The 21,066-nt window shown below is 44.1% G+C and overlaps 2 protein-coding genes across 4 annotated transcripts in view; one reads left to right on the top strand and one right to left on the bottom strand.

Moving 5' to 3' along the window:
* The window catches only part of MYBBP1A (MYB binding protein 1a), a 62,323-nt gene extending 55,613 nt beyond the window's left edge, over nt 1–6,710 (bottom strand). The window contains exons 1-8 of one of the 2 annotated variants that reach the window (XM_075032464.1): nt 6,485–6,710; nt 6,216–6,311; nt 5,245–5,328; nt 4,764–4,838; nt 4,223–4,330; nt 2,968–3,158; nt 2,516–2,683; nt 1,025–1,142 (exon numbers count right to left, since the gene is read on the bottom strand). In XM_075032464.1, the coding sequence (XP_074888565.1) occupies nt 1,025–1,142; nt 2,516–2,683; nt 2,968–3,158; nt 4,223–4,330; nt 4,764–4,838; nt 5,245–5,328; nt 6,216–6,311; nt 6,485–6,652 (1,008 nt within the window). In that variant the 5' untranslated portion in view covers nt 6,653–6,710. Of the gene's footprint in view, nt 1–1,024; nt 1,143–2,515; nt 2,684–2,967; nt 3,159–4,222; nt 4,331–4,763; nt 4,839–5,244; nt 5,329–5,817; nt 5,908–6,215; nt 6,312–6,484 lie in introns of those variants that run through there. The other variant, XM_075032465.1, reaches the window with a different exon arrangement.
* Nucleotides 6,711–7,668: 958 nt separating this feature from the next.
* EIF4H (eukaryotic translation initiation factor 4H) lies at nt 7,669–19,814 on the top strand. Of its 2 annotated transcripts, XM_075032462.1 has the most exons (7): nt 7,669–7,850; nt 13,530–13,711; nt 14,718–14,782; nt 14,892–14,991; nt 15,656–15,721; nt 17,632–17,790; nt 17,915–19,814. In XM_075032462.1, exons 1-7 carry the CDS (start codon nt 7,792–7,794, stop codon nt 18,049–18,051), a joined length of 768 nt encoding a protein of 255 aa, XP_074888563.1. In that variant the 5' UTR covers nt 7,669–7,791; the 3' UTR covers nt 18,052–19,814. The 2 variants fall into 2 exon arrangements, with proteins under 2 accessions (XP_074888563.1, XP_074888564.1); XM_075032463.1 differs by lacking the exon at nt 15,656–15,721.
* Nucleotides 19,815–21,066: the final 1,252 nt, after the last annotated feature.

Genomic DNA, 21,066 nt, shown 5'->3' with positions numbered 1-21,066 from the left:
TTCCTCATCGTCAACAATATTGGGGGTTTCTCTTTCCATATAGTCAAACATTGTCTTCAGTGGATTTGTACGTTTCAGACAGGAATTAATTAACAAAGTTTTTGATGCACATGGAAGAACACAGCCTAATTCACTGCGCAACAAGCATAAAAAGCAAGAAACAGGAAAACAACTAAGTTAGTGGATAAACCCTGGAGAAAATTGGTCCATACAGGGAGGCACCACGGTAAGCATTATTTTCAGAGCAAACCCACACACCTATTGCTGCTTTGATACCAGAACAGAAAGACTGCAAAGTCCTATTCCTCCCAAGAGAGGCCAATGATTTTTGGGCCCACATGAAGAGGCTAAGGATTATGTTACCACAAAAAGCCAACCCAAAGCCCATTTTTATCAGTATTCCCCTTTTATTCTTCCCCCCTTTATTGCAGAGCTGTGTTGTTTGCTGGCTTCCCAGGAGGGAAGGAGGAAGAGGAGTTCCAAAATCTAATTCCAAATAAAATTCGTGCTTAAACCTCAGATGTGCTTATTGAAACAAGCACTAACATAAACAAAAGCATGAGTTGTCCCTTTTTGTCTTTGCCTTCAAACGTTCATGCAACACCCAGCACAATGACAGACAAAAAGGAGCTTCTGGACACGCAAAATCAAAAGGACTGTTAAAGGATGACATATGACATTGTCAATATGCTGAGAGCTGCCCTTCCTCTGCTTCCCCCATCGTTAGAGCTTTCTCAGCAACATCAATGAAAGCAGGTGGGTCAGTGCTGAACAATTTCAAAACCCTTAAAATAAGTCTGACTGAAAAATACACAAATAGGCAATGACAATTAAACACAGTCTATACTCAGTCCACTGCAACCAGTGGTCATACAATAACCTTGCTTTTAGTAAGAGTACAAGGTCTAAAATCACATAAACTTTTTTTATACAAGACAACGTGAAACTAGAAAGGAGGGTGGAGAGGACTTCTACTCAGGACAGGGTCTTTAGCCCTGACCATGAGTACTTTCAGAAGACCTACCTGAGTCGTTACAACGTGTTCTCCATACTGCTGCATCACTTTCCCTTTGAGAACCATCTGTAGCTGATCCAGAGACAACAAGGGGAGAGCACTGCCCAGCAACCGGTAGCACATGTAACTGAGTGGAAACAAAGAAGATTCCCTCAGGTAGAGGAACAGCAGTAAAGCCACACACAAGGGTAAGACAGAGAAGAAGTGGTGGGGCAGGCTACATGGAACATGCAGGAAGGCAGAAGTCAAAAATTCACGGACCCTGTGTTCAAAAATCCTACTGCCCAAAGCTTCTCTTCTGACCAGCATAGCTGCTAAGATCTCTCTCCGCAGCAGGTCCTCCGCTGTCTATAGAGATAGATGAGTCCTCACCAGCAGTTCCTTCCTCAGTCCACTTTCTGGATCTCTTCTCCCCAGGTATTTTATTTCCACAGGCGTAATAAAAACTTACTTAGTTTTTGACTACAGAAATTTACTTAGTTTTGACAGCAACTTGCTGCCAAATTTGATCAGAATTGCCCAATGGCCTCAGGAGTTATTAGATGGACAGCCCTAGCCTCATTTCTTCAGGAAATCAGGCTAAAAAAGCACCACTGTTGAGCATACAAAGGGTATTTTCAGACCTACCCTAGCTAAGTCAAACAAGACTTAAACTGCTCAGGCTTGGAGAATGGTTTCCTTTCACTGTGATACTCATGTATTACATTAAGAAAATTTTTTGTAGGTGCACCTCTACACCTTTTAAACTCTTGATCTAAGAAAGATTTAAACCTGGCCACAGACTGCCTTGCTATGGTCCAAATTAAATTAAGGTCCCCCAAAATGGTCACAGATTTGTATTCTGGATTTTGCAGCATTTTTGTACAGCATGAGTCTCAACAGACAACTTAAATAATCCTACGAAGATCTAGTATTTGACTTGGAAAAGGAGCTGAAATAGCTACTGTTATGATGTCAGCGACAGCCATATCCTACTTAAAAACACGGACCATGTCAGAATCCAAACATATCCAGGCATTTTAATTCGGTCCATCCCACAAAGCACAAGTCCAGCAGTATTAGACACAAATTTCAGAACTAGGGTTTGTCTACACAGGAGCTGTCCTTCTTAAACCACGCAAACAAAGCCGAATGACCCTCCCTCTCAACCACTTAGAAAGAAAGGGACAGTACAGCTCCTCTGACAAGTCTTATAGGAGCAAGCTACAGATTTAAGACACCTTTATGCCCAATGAGGTGCATCACCTTTATGTGCTGTCCTAGTTAAGTTTAACCCCAAATTTGTTCTATGTCACAATTCTAAGAGAAATCTTACTAAATCCTGGTTTTAGGCTCCCTATAAAGTTTCTCATGAATACCTAAATAATCAAAAGCAAGTGTTCTCACATTGTTCATGAGAAACCATATGCTCCATCCTACCACAGGGCAGCAGCAGAAAGACTGGGGCAAGAAATAGAAGGGTAATATGGAAAAGAACAAACAATGTATGTTAAAACAAACCTCACAGGTCCCGATTTCTCCTTCAATAGCCCATTCTCCACACCTTCTTTCCAGAACAGTTCAAAGGCACCTTCCTTCAGTGAAACTTGTAGCAAATCGAACACTACACTGGGCAATTTCTTGTCCTTCTTCTCAGACTTGGCAGCACTTTGCAGAAGCTCTACAAGTCTAGAAGAAGAAAGAAAATAACGTGAGAGATCGGGCCTGGAAGGAGATTGATGAAGGCCAAATTAATCCTGCTGAAGGACACAGAATGTTTCCTGAGCACAGCAGGCTGTGCCTCTTGGGAGAAATGAGAGCTATAATTTAGGAACCTGTGTAACAGTTAGCGCCTAACCCTTAACAGCACCTGCAGTGGCAAATACAGGCAGGTATCAGAATGAAAGCCACGTTTCCCTCACTGCTAGCCAACAGAGAATGTTGCACTTAATGTTCCTTATTTAAGAACTTACCTGGGAATATTCTTCTCATTTACAACAGTAGGTGAGCCAAATAGCTTCTTCAGATTTTTAGGTTTCAGAACACTAGGGAATTTCTGTATGCCCACAAGCAAAAGGTGCAGGTTGTCTGGAGATGTGAAGGCTGAAGCGAGGTCACTTTGCAAGATACCAAACAGGACCTCCTCAAACACAGCTTCAGGAACCTAGACAGGAATGAAGGTGAAAGCATATGAGAAACATCTGAGGGCATTTTACTAACTTGCTGTGTCGTATATTCAAATACCTGCACTGTAGGGCATTTTACTAAAAGCTTGCAGTGTTCTGGAAACTTTAGAAATAGTCTTTATGGTGACACAACCAAAAATAAATAATGGACGTGTCCAGTACTGCCATACAGTCCCCAGGTGCTTAACCATGTGGAGTAGGACAATACGTTGTCATCAGATAGCAATTCTGGTCAACTGACTCCAGCTGCAATTGTTCTCTTGTCCAACTGCTCCTGTCTGTACAGCTGTGCAGCCCAGGGAGGAGGAAACACTCTTGTATTAGCTTTTAATTATACCTCCCAAAAATAAGTTACTTGTTTCAATAGGATTTGCTGGTAAACAACTGTGTTCAATGGTTTTAGAGAAAACTGGATCCAACGTTTTCATCAATAAAATAAGAAAAGCACAAAAACCGCTTTGATTTGTATTTTTTAAAGATTGGATTCAAAATACATTTAAACCTAACATCAAGACTAAATGACACAGAATACTTCCATACAAAACATCATTTATTTTTTATTTAATGCTGTTAGTCTTCACGTCTACAAACAATATGCACATAAAAGAAGGAAATAAACAAACTCTTCTTTCACTACATACTCAGAGTTCCTTTACTCCATGTCCCTACATACTTTCACTCCCAACAGCCCAAAATTCAACCTTAGGCCCAGGCATGGTGCATAAAAAAGAAGGTTTGCTGTCTAGAGTTTTCAGCATACTTCTATTCAAAAGAGCAGAAGGTCTAACATACCACCCAAGCAAGTCAACTGGGAAAAAACAGACTATGGGTTTGTCCACGATGAAATCAGACTAAGCTAAACCAGATCATCCTTCCCAGAATAAAAGCATCTGCCCGCAGACAATACAGAAGACAACTCCCACAGTTTAAACTCACTCTTGCACACACACACTTTAACTTTCAACTATGAATAAACTAAGGAAAAAGGAGTCCCTGAAGCAAATTTCTCCCTCCTCCCACCCACCAGCTACTGTGGCTGTACCTCAGACATGATGTCAATAAGAGTTTTGCGAGGGAGATCTCTGAGGTGTGCTTGGTGATGTGCCAGCTGCTGGAGAAGCTGGATGCTCTCCAGCAGAGCTTTCCGGTCCTAGAAAGGAAACGTAAGCCAAAAACAGAGACATATATCAAAGATTAAGCTGAAGCGTCAGGTAATAATCCACTCTTGAGACCCTTATGCCTACTTGTAGTAAGAAACCTACACAATTGCTTCCTGATAGGCCACTAAGCTTTTCTCAAAATGGTGTTTTCTAGCTGTATGGGACAACAGATCCCTTCCTTCCAGGAGAGGTAGGAACCTCCTGTACTATCTGACACAGTTCCTACATTCTAGTCAGGAACAGACATTTAAAAGGCAGAAAAAGTCCTTGGATAATGCAAAAAAAAAAAATGAACTGAACTTGATGCTTCAAGTCCCATCTCATCGACTAGCCAATGACCCAGCCTTTCTCTCCAGGTCCTCTCTCTACTTCAGACAGCCCTAGAACCAGTAGTGAAAAACAACATAACGACAGTAATATCACCTTAATAAGCCGGCCAGATTGAAACAGAGCCACAACTCCAAAAAAGTTTCCAAAAGCAGCATTTCTCACAAGTTTCTGGAAAATAAAAAATAAAAAAAAGCTAGGGGTTAAAAAATCCACTTCCCTAATCAGTTAGATTTCACGTTCAGCTACAGTGCTGATCAGTGGAACGAGATGGCTGGAAGATCTAGCCTTGAACACCCTGTCATATAAAGATAACATATAGAAAAGCACCCCCCCGCACTATGTTTAAGAACTGTCCTGGATTATCTTTCCGTCACATGGACGAATCTCAGCTAAAACTGGGCCAGCTGACAATGTCATCAACTTCCAGTTTTCACAAATATTTCCGTTATTTCATTATAGTAATTTGCTTTAGCAAGAACCCCAAAACTACAGTATCCAGGCACCAAGCCTTCACGGAACACAGAACGGTTAATTTAAACTAGCTGTTGGCTAATGCTGCTATGAGCAGACTCACCTTTTTCACTTTTTCCAGATTGTGTTTTTCTTTTATCTGTTCCAGGACACTGCACATTGGAATTTCCTCAAAAGCTTGCAAAACCTGAGGACATGGATGGAATAGCTCAGTTTGCAGTTCTTCCATTTTATGAAGTTTTATCGGATTCAGCCAAAATAGAGCTTAACAGTTGTTCAGCATAGCAGCAGATGTGCTGCTTTATTAGGCCAGAATAGAGATAACTAGATCAGTAAAAGATGCGTCAGAATAGGAACTAGTGTAGACATAAATATACCTGCTGATATTCCTGTTTTAGGTTTTTTTTAGGTACATGACATAGCAGGATTAATAATGAGAACATTTTGCTGCAACTGCATCACCCTGTAACAGAAGCAATGAAACTTTTCAACATGAGCAAGGCCCTGATCTAGGGGGGAAGAACACAGGCTCTTCTGCACTACCAACTTCTTAGGTGATATGAGGTCAGATCCCACTGGTAATCCCAGCTGCTCTGACGCTTAGCTATGTTACAGCCTCAAACAGCATGGAGGAAAAAAAAACCCAACAACTTTGAAGCATGTGTTAAAGGGTTACCTTTTCAGATCTCACACATAAACCGCCCAACACCAAGAGCAGGTCAATCTTAAGAAGTCACAGTAGTTCTAAGTGCAGCATATTTGAAAACCTGGTCAAAGTCTGCAAATTAAGGATGGTTCTTGAAGCAGGGCAGAATTCTGGAGCACGAGTGTGATACTGGTATAGTTTATACCTTTCTCAGCATATTGTTTCTAAAACAGACTATTACCATTTAGAACCATGCAGCTTTCCTTTGCTGGCTGCAAGAGCCTTCCCTGCCACCTGCACGCAGAAGGTGCCAGAAGGGAGCCCTCCAGCCTCCTCACAGAGAACACGGGGGACCCCAGGACCTGACGGGGCTTGGGGAGGGACCGCAGAGCGCCGAGCTTTTTTCCTCTGCTCCGGGAAATACTGACCTGCGCCAGGGCCAGGCTGAATCCCGGGCGGGCGGCCTCGCGGGTGGCTCCCAGCCCTTCCACCAGACGCTTGAGGGTGTACTTCAGCTCGTCGTCCTGAAAGAGAGACCCGGGTCGGCCGGTGCCCGCGCTCTTCCGAACCCGGCGGGGCTGTCGCCCCCCAGCCCCGCACAGACCCGTTTCCAAGCGTGAGCGGAGGGACGAGCGGTGCCGAGCCGGTGCTTGCCCGCACCCACAGCCCCTCCGCCCGGCCCCGGCCCCGGCCTCACCTTCCTCCCCTCCTTCAGGTGCCGCAGGAGGTTCTCGGTGGCCGCCAGCCGCACCTCCTGCTCCGGCTTGGCGATGTCCCAGAAGAAGTCGAGGAAGGCGCGGCCCTGCCGCAGCACCCCGCGGGGGTCGGCCGCCACGCCGCCGCCCTGGCCCCCCAGCTCCGCCATGCCTGCGCTGCCGCACGTGGGGCCGCCGCCGTCCTCCCTCCGCCCGCTCCGCCTCTTCCGGGGCAGCGGGGCCCGGGCGGGGACGGGCCTGTCAGCCCCGACGAGCCGCGGCCTCCCCTCAGCGCCGCGGCTTCCCCTCAGCCCCGCGCTCCCCTCAGCGCCGCGGCTTCCCCTCAGCCCCGCGCTCCCCTCAGCGCCATATTCCCCTCGCCGTCTCAGAGGCCGGCGCCTCCGCAGCCCGCCTTCGTCCCTGCCCTAGCCCAAGGGCTTCCTTTGCTCCCCCGTGCCCCGGTTAGCAGCTTTTGAGGGAAGGTTGGAATCGTCTCCCCGCGGGGAAGCGGGGCTCGGTGAGGGAAGAGGGCTGAAGCCCTGCGGGGCACGGAGCGCTCTGTCTGTCCGTCTGCAAGACGGCGGTCCAGCTCCGCGGGGCCGGAGGATGCCAGGTGCGTTGGCACCGCTCGTTGTCCTGCGAGAATCTGCGTGCCTCGTGGTTTTATTATAAAGCCTGAAGTCATAGCCTAGGAAAAGGAAACAGATCGGTTCACTCAAAGGGTACGTTTTGTAAGGACGCCAAGAAACTTTGGGCTGCCTTGCCTCTATTCGCAGTAAAATACAGCACTGTTCTCCAGCTGCCCTGCAAAAATCGCGCACGCTTGCTGCCCTCCTCCCAGACTCCCTCACCCCCCGCCAGCCGCAGGAGTGCAGAGAACCAGCCCTAACGCCCGGAGCGCGAACCACCTCTGCCCTTCATCCCATCCGCAGCCACAGCAGGGTGATCTGGGGACACGGGAGAGCCCGGCGGCTAACACACCGCGCCGGTTCAAGCACGCTTCAGAGCCAAAGGCCTAGGCTGGTGTCACCGATAAACGCCCAGCGCTGACCCCGCAGCCCTCACCGGAGGCTATCCCGGGAGCCCCCGGCAAGAGCCCGGCCGGTGAGCGGCTCTGACGGCGGCGGGGCAGCACCCAGGCGCCGCGGCTTCCCGACAGGCAGTAGGGTAGACGGCCCCGGCGGGGCGGGGAGCTGGAGACAGGCACCGCCAGGGGCAGCCCTGGCCCGGGCTCCGCCGTATATAAGCGGCGCGGGGTCCTACGGGCGCGGTCCTGTCACGCTCGCACGGGGAGGAGGCTGAGGTGGCGATGGCGGATTTTGATCCTTACGACGATCGGGCCTACAGCAGCTTCGGCGGCGGCCGGGGGTGAGCGCCGAGCTGCGGGCGGCGCCAGGGCCGGGGCCGCTGGGGAGCGCCGAGGGCTCCCCCCGCCGCAGGGAGGGAAGGAGGGAAGGGCGCTCCGCGGCCCCCCCGGCGGGGCGAGGAGGGGGCGCGGCCGGGCAGGGCCTAGCCTGCCCCTTTCCCTGCAGAGATGGCGGGCGGGCACGGCGGGAAGGCGGGTGGAGAGAGGGACGGGGGGGGGGGGGGACGCTGCCTCTAGGAACCTTCGGGGCCCGTCTTGCCCCGCCGCCTTGCCTTCTCCGGGGGGTGGGGGTGAGCCCGGCGGGGCGCGTTTCCCTCTGGCCTTGGCGGGCCCGCTTTGTGAGGCGAGGAGGAGGCTGTGGTGTCCCGGGAGGGGGCGGCGGCCGTCCCCTCGCTACGCGGGACGAGTGCCGCAAGGGTTAGGGCCTGGCGGCTTGGGAGCGCCGGGGAGGGGCGGGTGGAGGGGGGTGTCGCTGTGTTCCCGCCGGCCCGGAGGCGAGCAGATTGGGGGGGGTGGGGGGGATTTAGGGAGGTGCTGGGCCGGAGCCAAGGTAGGCCCTGAGGAGCTCCTGCGGGGACAGGCCGGGAGATGGGAGCTTCCCGTGAAGGACGGCAGGGGGGCGAGAGGTCCCCGTTCTGGCGGGACGAGCTCCGTACGGCGGGGTGCCCGGCGGCGGGGGGAGCTGCTGCCGCGCCCCCGAGAGCGGGCAGCATGGTGATGGCTGCAGCGGGGAGGAAATGGGAGGGCTTTGTGGTGCCTCCGGTCGGGGAGGGATGTGAGCCGCCGTCCTGCGTTATCCGGGGCTCCGGGTGCTGACTCCAAATCTCTGATCCTTGGAAGCAGGGCTTGTCTCAGCTCTGTTTCTTTGCTGGAGAGTGCGTATAGGGGGAGGAGCTACAAAAACACTAACCAGCAACTGCAAAGTTTGTCTTAAATCAGGTTCGGAGGACACAATTAGCAATTCACCTTTTTGAAGGTTGGTGCCACTAAGTTTCTGTGTGCACTAAAATAAAACAGTAGGCAAAAACTATGAAATAAACTGTCTCTGCGAATAAATCTTAACAAGTATGCTATTTTATAATCTAATCCTCCAGGATATGTTTCCTGATCAACAGTGTTCTTGTACTTTCCTGTTCTTAGAGGAATAAATCGGTTTCCTTTCAGACTGTTTAGGCAGCAGGGAAGAGCTACTGCTGAGGTTATAACAGGAGTAAGTTTTCTTGTCTTTGGAAACACTGACACTTAAGCTTTGTCAGCTCGTTTTTATGCATGGATACCCTTTGTATCTAAAGAAGAGATGTCCCAAAGCAAACAGATGATGTAGCCACTTAAAATTCTGTTATTTTTTTAAATTTTGTAACAAATAACCTTGACAGCAGCCTAAGCAGTCTATCCTAGTCAATGCAGGCACATTCTGTGAAGTAATAACGTTAAAATGTTACTTTCATATTCAGATTTCTTTAACAGACTACTTAAACTTGCTCTCAGGCAAGATGTGGATACTTGTTTTGGTGAACTAAAGGCATCCTGCTGATTAGTAGATGTCTTTGCAGATGAGAAAATGTACTTATTTTGAATTAGCTGTAGTTTTAAGCCTCAGATGCTACTAATACTGGAGTGCAACTTATACCTGCATCTAATTTATCAGTATTACTAGTAAGTTACTAACAGCTAATGCACGATTTCAGACCTTAACAGGTCTCTGTGCTTTGTATAAAGTCCCATAATATGTGTAGCATAACGAAAACATGACTGTTCTTGAAGGTTCTGCTTAAAGAATTCCATGTTAAAGTGACTCCTCATTACATATTATTACACTCTAGGACTGTAATAATAGTGTGAACTCAGTTGCGATATAATAGTGTTTGTGGAAGTTGCATTCTGCATTACCTTTGCTCTGTATAGAGAGTAAGCACAGGATTTAAACATAACAAGAGAAAACAGTAGCATCTAACAAGTTCCAACGTATGTAAGACACCTGCCTTTTTCTCGTACTCTTCAAAATTGTGCTGGAAGAGCAACAAAATATGACTGTGGTGTCATGACACAGGGGATTTTGCTACACCTGAGATGTCTAGTAGTGCACTGATTAAGAGCTGAAACGTATTACAATGGTATGCAAAAGTCACTTTATTCCAGATGAAGAACATGCTGCTGACATTAATAACAAAAGGCTTACTATAAAAGCTTTTTGGTAAGGGTTTTGGAGCCCAAAATTTGACATAAAACTGTGTGATTAAGCATACTGAGGCCTAGTTGAAACTCCGAACATCTGTAGAGCTTCTCGAAGTTGAAGGAAACCAAGTATTTCTCACTCCTGACTGCTGGTAGGCTGTTTATTTAGGTGTGGCTTTAAGCACTGGGCTTAATGCTGGGCACTTTACTCAAAGGTTAAGATTCATCTGCTGAAGTGCTGTACAAGTTAGTGCAAATGGAGAGCTAGTCTTAATCCTTCTGGCATTTTGGATCCTGTGTTGTACCCATTTAGTGTTAAAAAATGTCTCCTGATTTTTAGGCTTTGGTAGCTTTTTGTTGAAGACATCTAATGCTTACTGTAGAGATGTACTGGATTGCTTGAATAAATTGGGTATGTATTTAGAGTTGTGGTCTTGGAGACTTGGGACAAAACTTGTGTCCTGCTGAGCCTTATGCTGCCTCTGGTAAAGCACTAACGTTGGAATCCAGTTAGACTGTTGTCTCTGTGCTGTGCAAGAAGATAAATACTGAGCTATTGTTTTGATCCTTAGTGAAAGGCTATTAAACTTAAATACTAGCTTTCAAAATATTCTTTGTTTTCAGCTTTTGACAGATCTTGTTTTCTGGAGAGAATAACTAAACTTGAGAGGCTTCAAAGTGATAGTTTAGTTGTTCTTTCACCCCAATATGGCCTTACAGTGTTGTTAGCTCAGTCCACCAAAAAGTAAGTTTAATTATAGGGATGTTTGCATCGGCATTTGCTAGAACCAAGCTTTCCTCTAGCTTTCTGCGTTGGTTTTCTGAAAAAGAAATCAAATGGTGGTGTTTCAGATTCCCACATTAAGAGGGCATAATTATTACCTAATTGTGTCCAAGCAAACGTTACACTGAGCGGCAAATGCAGATATTCATTTAACACTTTGGTGTGACCTGGTTCACTTAGTTCAGATATGTTTTTAATTATAGTTGACTTTTGTCCTATTTTGTTACAAATGAGAACATCTTCTTTCAATCTCATTATTTGGCTACTGAAGTCAGCTTTTTTTTTTCTTTTTTAACTGTTTCAGTGTTGAAAAAACATAGGGAAGCATAGAAACAGTTTCTTTTTGTGTTGCTATACCTGGATTCTGTAGGAAAGTTAGTTTGGAAGCTAGTTATTGACCATTCCTGTTCTTCAAATAGAGACTAAAATACCCGATATATAGTTATATATTTGATAACAGAGGCCTTAGTGGATCAAATTCAAAAAGAATACTTCATTTTCTGACTTGCTATCAGTAGGAATTGCACAACAGGGCATGGATTTCCACACACACCCCCTGTGAAGTTCTGGTATGCCATGGTAGAAACAAGGTTTATCTGTAGCACAAAAAATTCTTTTGGGGATTGCTAACTTGAGGGTGTGGTTTCAGAAGCAGCTCAAATTGATCTGAGTGGAGGTTGCTGTTGGAAGCTGTAGTTCCAGCCCTTGCTTTCATTCTCCTTCCTGTGTTGGCAGGAGTGCTCTTTGCAGCTGTCCAGATCACCTTGTTGATCTGGCTGAGAATTCAACTTTAGGGTGAGTTTTTAGGCAAATCATCTCACTGAACAAGATGACTGGCAGTTCAAGGAATGTGTAGAAGGAGGGAATGCTTGTTTTAAACTTAGCTGAAGCAATTCTGATGTTCCTATAGAACTTTTTTTTTCTGCAAATTAAATATATGGTATTTTAATAGCTGTTTGTAAGCTCATAGATGAGAACTAAGGGCAAAAGCATGGAACTGATTCTACATGTTATGGAATTCTTTAGAAGAGCAACTCAGCTGTCTTGGAGTTTCTCCTTAAAACTTAAGTCTTGTGACTGAAGTCAATTCTGCTATACATACACAGCAGCTTTAGTTCTCCAGTATGTTTTTGACCCTGACTTGTTAATGAGACAAAGGCATATGAGGAATATTGTCAAAAATGCTAAAACATGAACCTGGGTGGACACTAATTAAAGATACGTAGGTTGTGATTCAAGTACATTTAGCAGCATGCTGCTAGTGTTGGTGACAAATGACTCCTGCGTGGAGCTGCTACTGTAAAAAGGCACAAATGACAGGCTTACCTAGGAAGAGTTAAGGAATCTTATTCAAGATTTCTGCATTATCTGACTCATTAGTAATAAATTATTTATTCTGGAATGAAAAAAGGAAAAAAAAAAGGCAGACAAGTACATTGCTTGCCCAGTGGATTTTTCTGGCTGTGTGCAACCAGCCAGAATAAAAGGAAATAATAGAATTATTTGACCTTCTGTATTTTAGGTAGGACTCTGCAGAAATCTAATTAGTCCATGTCACACTAGCAAATCCTGGTTTGGTACAGTTTGTGTTCCCCCGTGCTTTTAAATGCATAGTGAGCCTCTGGGAAAGGAAGCAGACATGAACAAAGCCCATAAAAGTAAGGCGTTGAAGACAACATGGGCAGAGTAGTAGGTAGGCATCTCAGGTAAAAGTCAAAGATTGCTTAGTTGGGGCAAATGGTGTTGGAACCAGTAATAGTGGCATCCTGTAGTTTAGAAGTCCAGGAGCTGTAACTTAAGGTTACCTTGTGCCCACGGTACAGATCTTGCTCTCTGTAAAGGAGATCAAAGTTAGCTTTAGAAGATTAGGCTTTACAGGAAATTAACACACAGATGTGTTTACATTAATACAATAAAGAATTTAGCTGGTACAGTCTAGTTTTTCAGCAACCAGTGCCAATAGCCTTAACTGAGACTGAGGAAAAAGATAGAAGACAACCTAGTTTACCTCAGTCTGTAATTCGTGAGACACAAAGGAAGAAGTAAGCATCCAAATAGCACTGAAATTGGTTTCTCTGCCTCAGAATACCTTGCTCAACCAAGTTTTTTTTATTATGTGTTCAATTCAAAGCATTCCAGTCCAGGTAACTGATAGTTAACTTCAGAGTTAGGAGTTGTTTCTGTTAAGCTAAATGCTGCTGAAATAATTTAAAAGATTGTGGAGTGGATGTTGATAATATACTATTTAGTTAAAAGCATTGGATCCAGATTAATTTCAGGATAAGCTGACGAGCCTCTGCCATGCACGTATTTCTTCACTGCTATAAATTAATCTTACAATCTGGTCTAGGATGTGTTTTTTAAGAAGTAATGTTTTTGAGTGGGGGACAGTAGAGAGATAACCTTATGTTGCTTTTCTTAATGGATTATGGGATGAGAAAGAAGTTCATTCATCATGTAGTTACTGAGTTCACCTGTAATGTATTTAAAATATATTGTTCATTTGTTTTCCCACTGATGTATTGCATTGGGTAATACTAGAAAGGAGTTGGCCAGTCGTGGAGGTGACAGGTACAGGCAAAGGGATAGAAAAACTAACCAAAGTTATGGGAAAATCCACTTCCAAAAAGTCAAACAGCGCCTGAGCAGTGCTATATACTATATTACTGGCTGTATTGGGAGTTCCAGAGACACTGCTTTTTTTTTTTTTTTTTTTAAACAGGTCTCGTGGTGGCGGCCTTGGTTCCCGCAAACAGAAAGAGCTGCCAACAGAACCCCCTTTCACAGCATATGTGGGAAATCTACCCTTCAACACTGTGCAAGGAGACATAGATGCCATCTTCAAGGATCTCAGTGTAAGGAGTGTACGACTAGTCAGAGACAAGGAAACAGACAAATTTAAAGGTGAGTGTTCAGAGTTGGTTTAGTTGTAGATGGCTAATTGGTAAGAGAAAATGAGGTACTTCAGAAGTCGCTTTAATGGGGAATTTCAGTCTACTGTAAAGTGCAGTTAGTTTGTTGATCTGTTTGTTCTTGATGATGACTTATGCAGGTTTCTCATTCACTAACAAGTAAACATCTCATTTGAATGAGATTCACTGTTACTTCCATCATCTTAAGATACAGACTAACCTGAGTTGCAAGAGTCAATATTTGCTCTGCCATAAAAGGACTTTCTCAAACCTTGTTTGTCTTGTATGAGTTCTAACAAAGCTGAAGTGTCTGACCCACTTAAGATCCGTGACCTTAAGTGTTGAGTACTTACACAACCTTTCTTTAGTTTAAAAGACTCCCATTGCTTCAGCTCTGTCTTTTTTTAGTAGACAGGGAGAAAAAGCAAGTAGATAAGCAATTCAGGCAATTGTTTTAGAGGATGCAAATCTGATTTCCATTGGAATTGGCCAGTGGAAAGGGAGTATATTTATTTGTAAGTTACTTTTAGGGGGAAAGAGGCTTAAATCAGATAACAGAGGGTCTTAAAAAAGGAATAAATTCACTAAATGATGTGGTGACATGATATCAGACTGCTGGCCAAGCAGGTACTTCAGCTTCTTGTTTAAAAATACTAGTAACTAAATGTCAATATTCAGCTAAGTAACTGTCTAAAGGCATAGATCAAATCTACTCTGTAATGACAACCCTATGGTAAAGGGAATTAATCAGGCTTTTGGCATTTGTGTAGTGTCCATACAGAGTTCTGTTTCAGGATTTGTCCCCATCATTAATAGGCATAGGTAAATGCATTCATCGTTAATGATGTTTGGTTTCTGAGTTGCATACATCTTGCACATACCATATCGTAGCTCATCTTTGAAAGAGAAGGAAGGCTATTAGCAGATATGCAGGAATAGTAGCTTCTTACAAAGGCCTTTTAAAGTGCTGGTATTAACTTGTGAGGTTCTTTTTACAGGATTTTGTTACGTAGAGTTCGATGAGGTGGAGTCACTCAAGGAAGCTCTTACATATGATGGTGCAGTAAGTATACTTGCAATTAATTTGTGAGATAAAAAGATAAGCACAAGTCTCAAACTTCTTGGCAGCCCACATGGTACATTCTGAAGAGATTTTCCCCTTTATTTAACAGCTTTTGGGTGACCGATCACTCCGAGTGGACATAGCAGAAGGCAGAAAACAGGATAAAGGTGGCTTTGGCTTCAGAAAAGGTGGCGGGCCTGATGACAGAGGTGACTTCCATTTTTCTAAATAGCTTCTTAAATATAATGGTTATAGTTATGACTTCTGGTGCTAACTCATGCTAAGACAAGGCATGCAAGTAAACATGAAGATTATATAGAAGGGAGAAATTTTATATGTATATACACATTTCTACCCTAGCTGCTGCCGCTCCTGAAATGTCTGGAATATAGATGCGCTTTGTGTCCAAAAGCTGATTATGTTGTGACTCCTAGCCCAGGAAGTGAGACCAACACCCCTAGTAATATAAAGTGTCTTGCAGAGGACAATCGTAAGCCCAACAGTCTGATCTGCTACTATTTTATTATGATGCAAGAAAAGTACATAAGCACAAGTAGACAAATACTTATTTTGGACTATCTATCTCCTGTTCCAGTGTAAAAACAGGTTTTGTTGTAGGTGAAGCTTAATTGAACTAGACTCGGTAAAGATTTCCATTGAATGTGTATTAGAGAATCTTTTCTGACCACTTATTCTTGTTTAACTTAAACTGACCTTTTGTTCCTATGCAATGGAACTTGGTAGTACCAAAACAAAAGGATTTTCCAGCAGCATGACTTTGGATATTGAAGGACTGAAACTTTGGTTTGGTATTCCCTTGATCAGTCTTTCCCACAGCTTCAGACCTGAACACGATTGTGGCTTTTTTCCTAGGAATGGGAGGAGGTTCCCGAGAATCCAGAGGAGGTGGATGGGATTCCAGAGATGACTTCAATTCTGGTATCAGTATTAACACTTATACAGATAGGAAGCCTAAAAGGCACAGAAATGTTCTCATTCTCATGTCAGCTACGTTTGTCCCCATTACTGTTTTGATTGTATCTACTGTATGCCAACTTTGGACATCCCACAGCTGCAGTGGGATTCTTCAGAGGGAATATTCCATTGCCTCATAACAGAGGAAAGAGTTGTGACTAAATTTTATGAAACAATCCTAAATGACAGAATACTTGTTCAAATGTAGCCTATGGTGTCTAGGTTTTAAGCATGTCTCAAACATGCAGCCAAGTACATTTCTGAATAGTAGCAGAAACAGACAGACTATGCAGAAAAGCTGATACGGTATTCTTTCAGACCAGAGGCTTTCACCTTCTTACGGAGATGTGACATCATTATGAAGCAACTGACTTCTCCAAAGATGTGTTAAGTGTTCCAAAGCACTTTTAAATGCAAAGTGTTCCTAAACTTTTAGATCTCTTAGTGATGCAAGTTGCAGCAAATGACTGAGCTTGCTGAGTGGAAAGTAGTGATGGAACCACTGGGTTTGCTCTTGACTTCCAGTCAGTTTCTAGCTATTAGAATCCAGGGTGACATTAACACAATTGCTTTTGTCCTCTGAAAATGTGGGTTTGGTCCATTTTCTGATGGGGAGATGTTGGCAAGTGCAACTTTGCAATGTCCAATCTCTGCGTGAGTGGAAAGGACAAAGTAGAAGGAGCGGTAACAAAGTGTGCCCTTGCCACTAGCATGAAACTGAAGCATGGTGCTGGAGAGAGGAAGCTTGCTACGGCGCTGCGCTTAACATGCCTTTGAAGCTAAGCATTCTGGTGTCATAGCTTTATACCTTCTTTGGCAGCTTCAAATATGGATGCATTTTAGCTTGTTAGATGCTCGATGAGTGATTTGTGGCCAAAAGTTTAGTATTTAAGTCTTAGTTGCTACAGAAGCTTTTCTTCTCAGGTTGTACAGCCTTGCTCTGGATCAAGTCTTTAAAGATGGTTGCTTGGCACTGAAGTAAGTAAGGGACGGTTCTGCAACTCTGCCAAATACTGAAGTGGAAAGGAAAAATCTCAGATGGGAACAAAACAACTTTCTCTTCCAGGCGGCTTCTGAAAAACTGAGTATATTCCCCTTAGGTGTGCTGTTAGCTTGAAGTATCCTCTTCCCATTGAATGCAGATGATGGGGGCTTGGAGAGATACTCTAGGATAGTCATTGGTACAGACTGGAACTCTGGTCAGTGACAGACAGTTCTTGACGGTTTTTTTGGTACATACACTGAAGAAATGCAGTCAGTTTCATATTTAAAGTCTGTAATTGTTTTTTTTGTTTTGGGGTTGTTTTTTTTCCAAGGTCTTTAGTCTAGTAAATGCCTGGTCAGTTTATAGTTCAGCTAAAAAACCTTGGGGATTTGCTCTGTTTTTCAAAGGCTCTGTTTTATAAGGGCCATATACTTCACTACTCCCTAGCTATTTTCCCATTTGCTCTGCTCCTGCAGATTTCATGCTAAGCCTGTAGCCAGCGTGATCTGCTGGCTACAGAAGTACTCTGAGTACTTCTGGTGTCATCTCTGCATTCTGCTAATGGTGTTAACAAACTGAAGTTGCAGCTGAAGCTCATATTTTAAGCTCACTTGATGACCCACTCTCCAACACCTCCAGTAAGCCTCTAGGTGGATAAAGCAGTTTCTGAACTTGGCATAGTATACTTGGTTTCAAATGTCATCTGTATGGCTCTTCTAGAAAACATGTTAGAGATCTGTGAAGCAGGCTGCCTACAGACAAAAGGCTCTCAGTGCATCATCTTGGACTGACAGCAGTGACTTGCAAGGTTTTCCAGTCACTCAGATAAAAGTCTAGATTAAAATTATTGCAAAATGTGCTCTTCAAATTCACTGTCTTCTGTCTTCAGGATTCAAAGATGATGACTTCTTGGGAGGCAGGGGTAGAGGAACCCGCCCTGGAGACCGGCGACCACCAGGTGCCTCAATGGGAAGTGGTGGCACTGGTCGCTTCAGAGATGGGCCTCCCCTTCGTGGATCTTCCATGGACTTCAGAGAGCCAACAGAAGGTAAACTCTTTATATGTTCTGTAATTCAGTCTTCCTTCATGAAGGAGACTTCTGCTTTCTTTATCAGGTTAAAGCTACTACCCTTGACAGACAGATCTTAAAACCTTAATGTTTTTTCTTTCAGAGGAAAGAGCACAGCGACCCCGACTTCAGCTCAAACCTCGAACAGTTGCTACTCCCCTCAATCAAGTAGCCAACCCAAACTCTGCTATCTTCGGTGGAGCCAAGCCCCGAGAGGAAGTAGTAAAAGAGCACGACTGAGTTTGGGGTTGAGAGGGAATGGGGAGGCGGGAGAAAAAGCAAGACAGTACAGAGTGACTAGCTCTGCTGGAATGTCAACCCTGCAGTTTACCATTCCTGCCATCTGGTATTTGTCCTCTTTGAAACCGAAAACACAGAGCTTGTGAATGCATGTCAGCTGTTAACAAGTGGTTTTTAGTACGTTCTTGGCTTTGCTGTATCTAGTGCCTGCTTTGTGCTGAGTTTCCCTCTTCTGTTTCCTTCCAAGCAGCACAGTTGCTAGTAGATAAGGCAGTGTAGCTGCTTCCACAGGTGTGGAGGTCTCTGGACAAAGGTGCTGCTTCACTTCTTCCTTTCTGGGTTTGTTTTACTTTAGAAGCACAGGTTAGACTTAGTTATTTCCCTATATCGTTTCCTTTTACTTCCTCAGTGCTCCTCTTCTGACCTGCATGTCTTGTTCTGTATTGCTGTGGCTCTGAAGAGGAAAACTGGAGAGTCCAGATGAGTTCAACAGAGAAATTTACAGTTCTAACCAAGTAGTGAAATACCGTTTATGAACAATTGGTGATAAGAGTTACTGTATACAGCAGAGCCCCTTATAAAACTAAGGGGGACAGCTGCCCTTTCACACCCGTTACCAGGAATTATCAATTTAATAGATGCAAATACAGTTGGCTGACAAGAAGCCTGGTGAATAGGTGGTGGAATCAGTATGGATAAAGCATCTCTGCTGCCATCAGACTCTTGCCGGTGGCTGTCTATTGACTTCAAAATGGTATGACACTATACCTCTGAGCTCAAGGTTAGTGCTGCAAAAATGTGCCTGTTTGAGCACAACTGCTCACTGGCTCTTTCTGCTTACTTTTTGGGGTTTTACATGTTTGGTAAATTTTTAAACGAAGTTTCTACAAATAAAATTGCCTTTTTTATTTTTGTTGAAGGAGTGTATACTTTGCCATGCAGTATGTAATCGCCATTATCTCCTGTATTTCTTTGCCCAGTGGTGTACAGTTTTAAGACCTCTGCTTTCAGAATACCTTGAAAATGGGCAGATTAGAAATTGTTCTGCTATAGATTCTCTTCATGTAGAAGTTTGGGTAAAAAGTATCTCTAATTGCTGCATCTCTCTTCGCTTGAAATGTTTCTTGCTAGTGTTGTGTGAGAGGAGGGAGGGGAGGCTGGAGCAAAAGGTAGAGATCATTAATGTTTGTTTAAAAACAAAATCTGGATCTACAATGCTGAAGTGCGGAGATATGTCCAATGCATGAGAAACTTGGGCCCCTGATGCTAGTGCTGACAGCTTTCAGATAGAACAGCCAGCACACTGGAGTACTTGCAAGAGGAGTTTCGAAGCATGGCTGCTTCACTACCAGCATCGCTGCTAGTAGTGAATTTCTTCCCTAAAGTGATCTTTGTAATGTCAGAGTCCCAGCAATTTACAGAACTACTTTCCTTCCTTCTGCCTGTCACTTAATCTGCTTCTGAGATAAGAACCATTTGTCTAACACTAATACTTAATTTAAGACAGACATGCATTTGTGTGGTTGTATTCCAAACCAATAATTGATCTATTTACATCTTCAATGTGGAAAAGATTTTAAGAACAAATTCCCATATAAAAATTCACTTCTAGTCAAGACAGTTGACTTTTAAATGTAAAAACAAAACAAAAAAAAAGGAAAAGAATTCCAAACACTTAACACATTCTGCTTCATAACAAAATAAATTTATGGATATGGTATTTTGTGAATGATCTTTTAAATAAAAGAAAACATTAAGTAATATTTAACATTGGTCTTTATTTGAGTCTGCTATAGCATGTTTTTCTCCCCCCCTCAGTTTTCAAACATTGTCTTAATTTGGAAATTTGCTTCCTTAAATTTTATGGGGAAGCAGTACCAGACCCATTCTTATACAAGAAGGGGGAGGGGGAGGAAAAGATAAAGGGGAGGAATCTAATCTAAACAAGTGCTGGAACATGCAGGACACAGTGAAGTAAAAAGTGTGTACAAGTGGAAGCAAGCCCAAGTTCTTTGTCCTGCGTCTTCAGTATAGCTTCAGTTAAATTGCTAAGGCTGCCAGGCAGAATTTGGAAGTACTATAGCTTGCAGGTCATGGAGCTTGTTATGCCATTTCCCACCAGCAGGATTCTGCTGCCCTCTGACCGGAAGACGTTGCCCGGTACAGGGCAAAAATATGTGTCCTACCATTTGAGTAGTGATCAGTTTAATGTGGAGTCTTTGAGGTAAGACAAATCGATTGCCACTGTCTTGCCCAGTTTCTCCCAACTTTTGCAGCAGACCTGTTTCCCGCTAGATGTAATTGTTAATGAGGCTGTTGCCCTGTGTCTTTGAAGTATATGCATTCTGCAGGGTAAGTTAGGAGAGGGAGAGCGATGTTTTTATTGAGGAAATGAGCTCTGACCTTCCTGCTGGTTTTACTGCTTTCCACACTGTGAAAGGGTGGAAAGTGTTCCTGCCTTCTGGCTACTTGGTGCACTCTCTCTTTAGACCTGCTCTTAGGACAGCTGGAGCAGAGAGAATCCAAATCCTGCCTTGGAGCCACTTGCTGAAGCAGTGTGCATACTAGCACCTGACTGTCCTACATGAATAATGACCCGAGTTTTGTATGTCAGAGTACGGCTAGCTGGGTGGCAATAGTGTCTTTCAGCTGCGACCACACAGCTTGCTCATCGTAGCTGGTCTTTCAGACCTTCTGATGGTGGAAGCAATAATTTCATCACTCTGCATGGAGGAAAGTGACACTGGTTTGTGAGAGGTAGAGAGAGGGAAAATGGCTCATCTTGGTCCTATAAATATTTTTCTGTATCTGCTAATATTTGTTTGGTCAAGGGTTTCCCACTAGGGAATGCAGCCTAATCCCAATATAATTTAGGGTGTTTTTTTTTTTAGTAGTTCTTCATATGCAAACATAAATGGATTGCGTGGTTTTTTTGAAGCATTCTGCATCATGCTTGCCATATGGCTTAGGGTCAGACTCTTCCAGTCCTTTTTCTTTCCCCCTGTCAAAAATGTA

The sequence above is a fragment of the Buteo buteo genome, chromosome 7 (genome assembly GCF_964188355.1).
Source record: "Buteo buteo chromosome 7, bButBut1.hap1.1, whole genome shotgun sequence".
Lineage (NCBI taxonomy): Eukaryota > Metazoa > Chordata > Aves > Accipitriformes > Accipitridae > Buteo > Buteo buteo.
The sequence above is the reverse complement of the archived record's forward strand: the minus strand, read 5'-3'. Positions and strand labels throughout refer to the sequence as shown.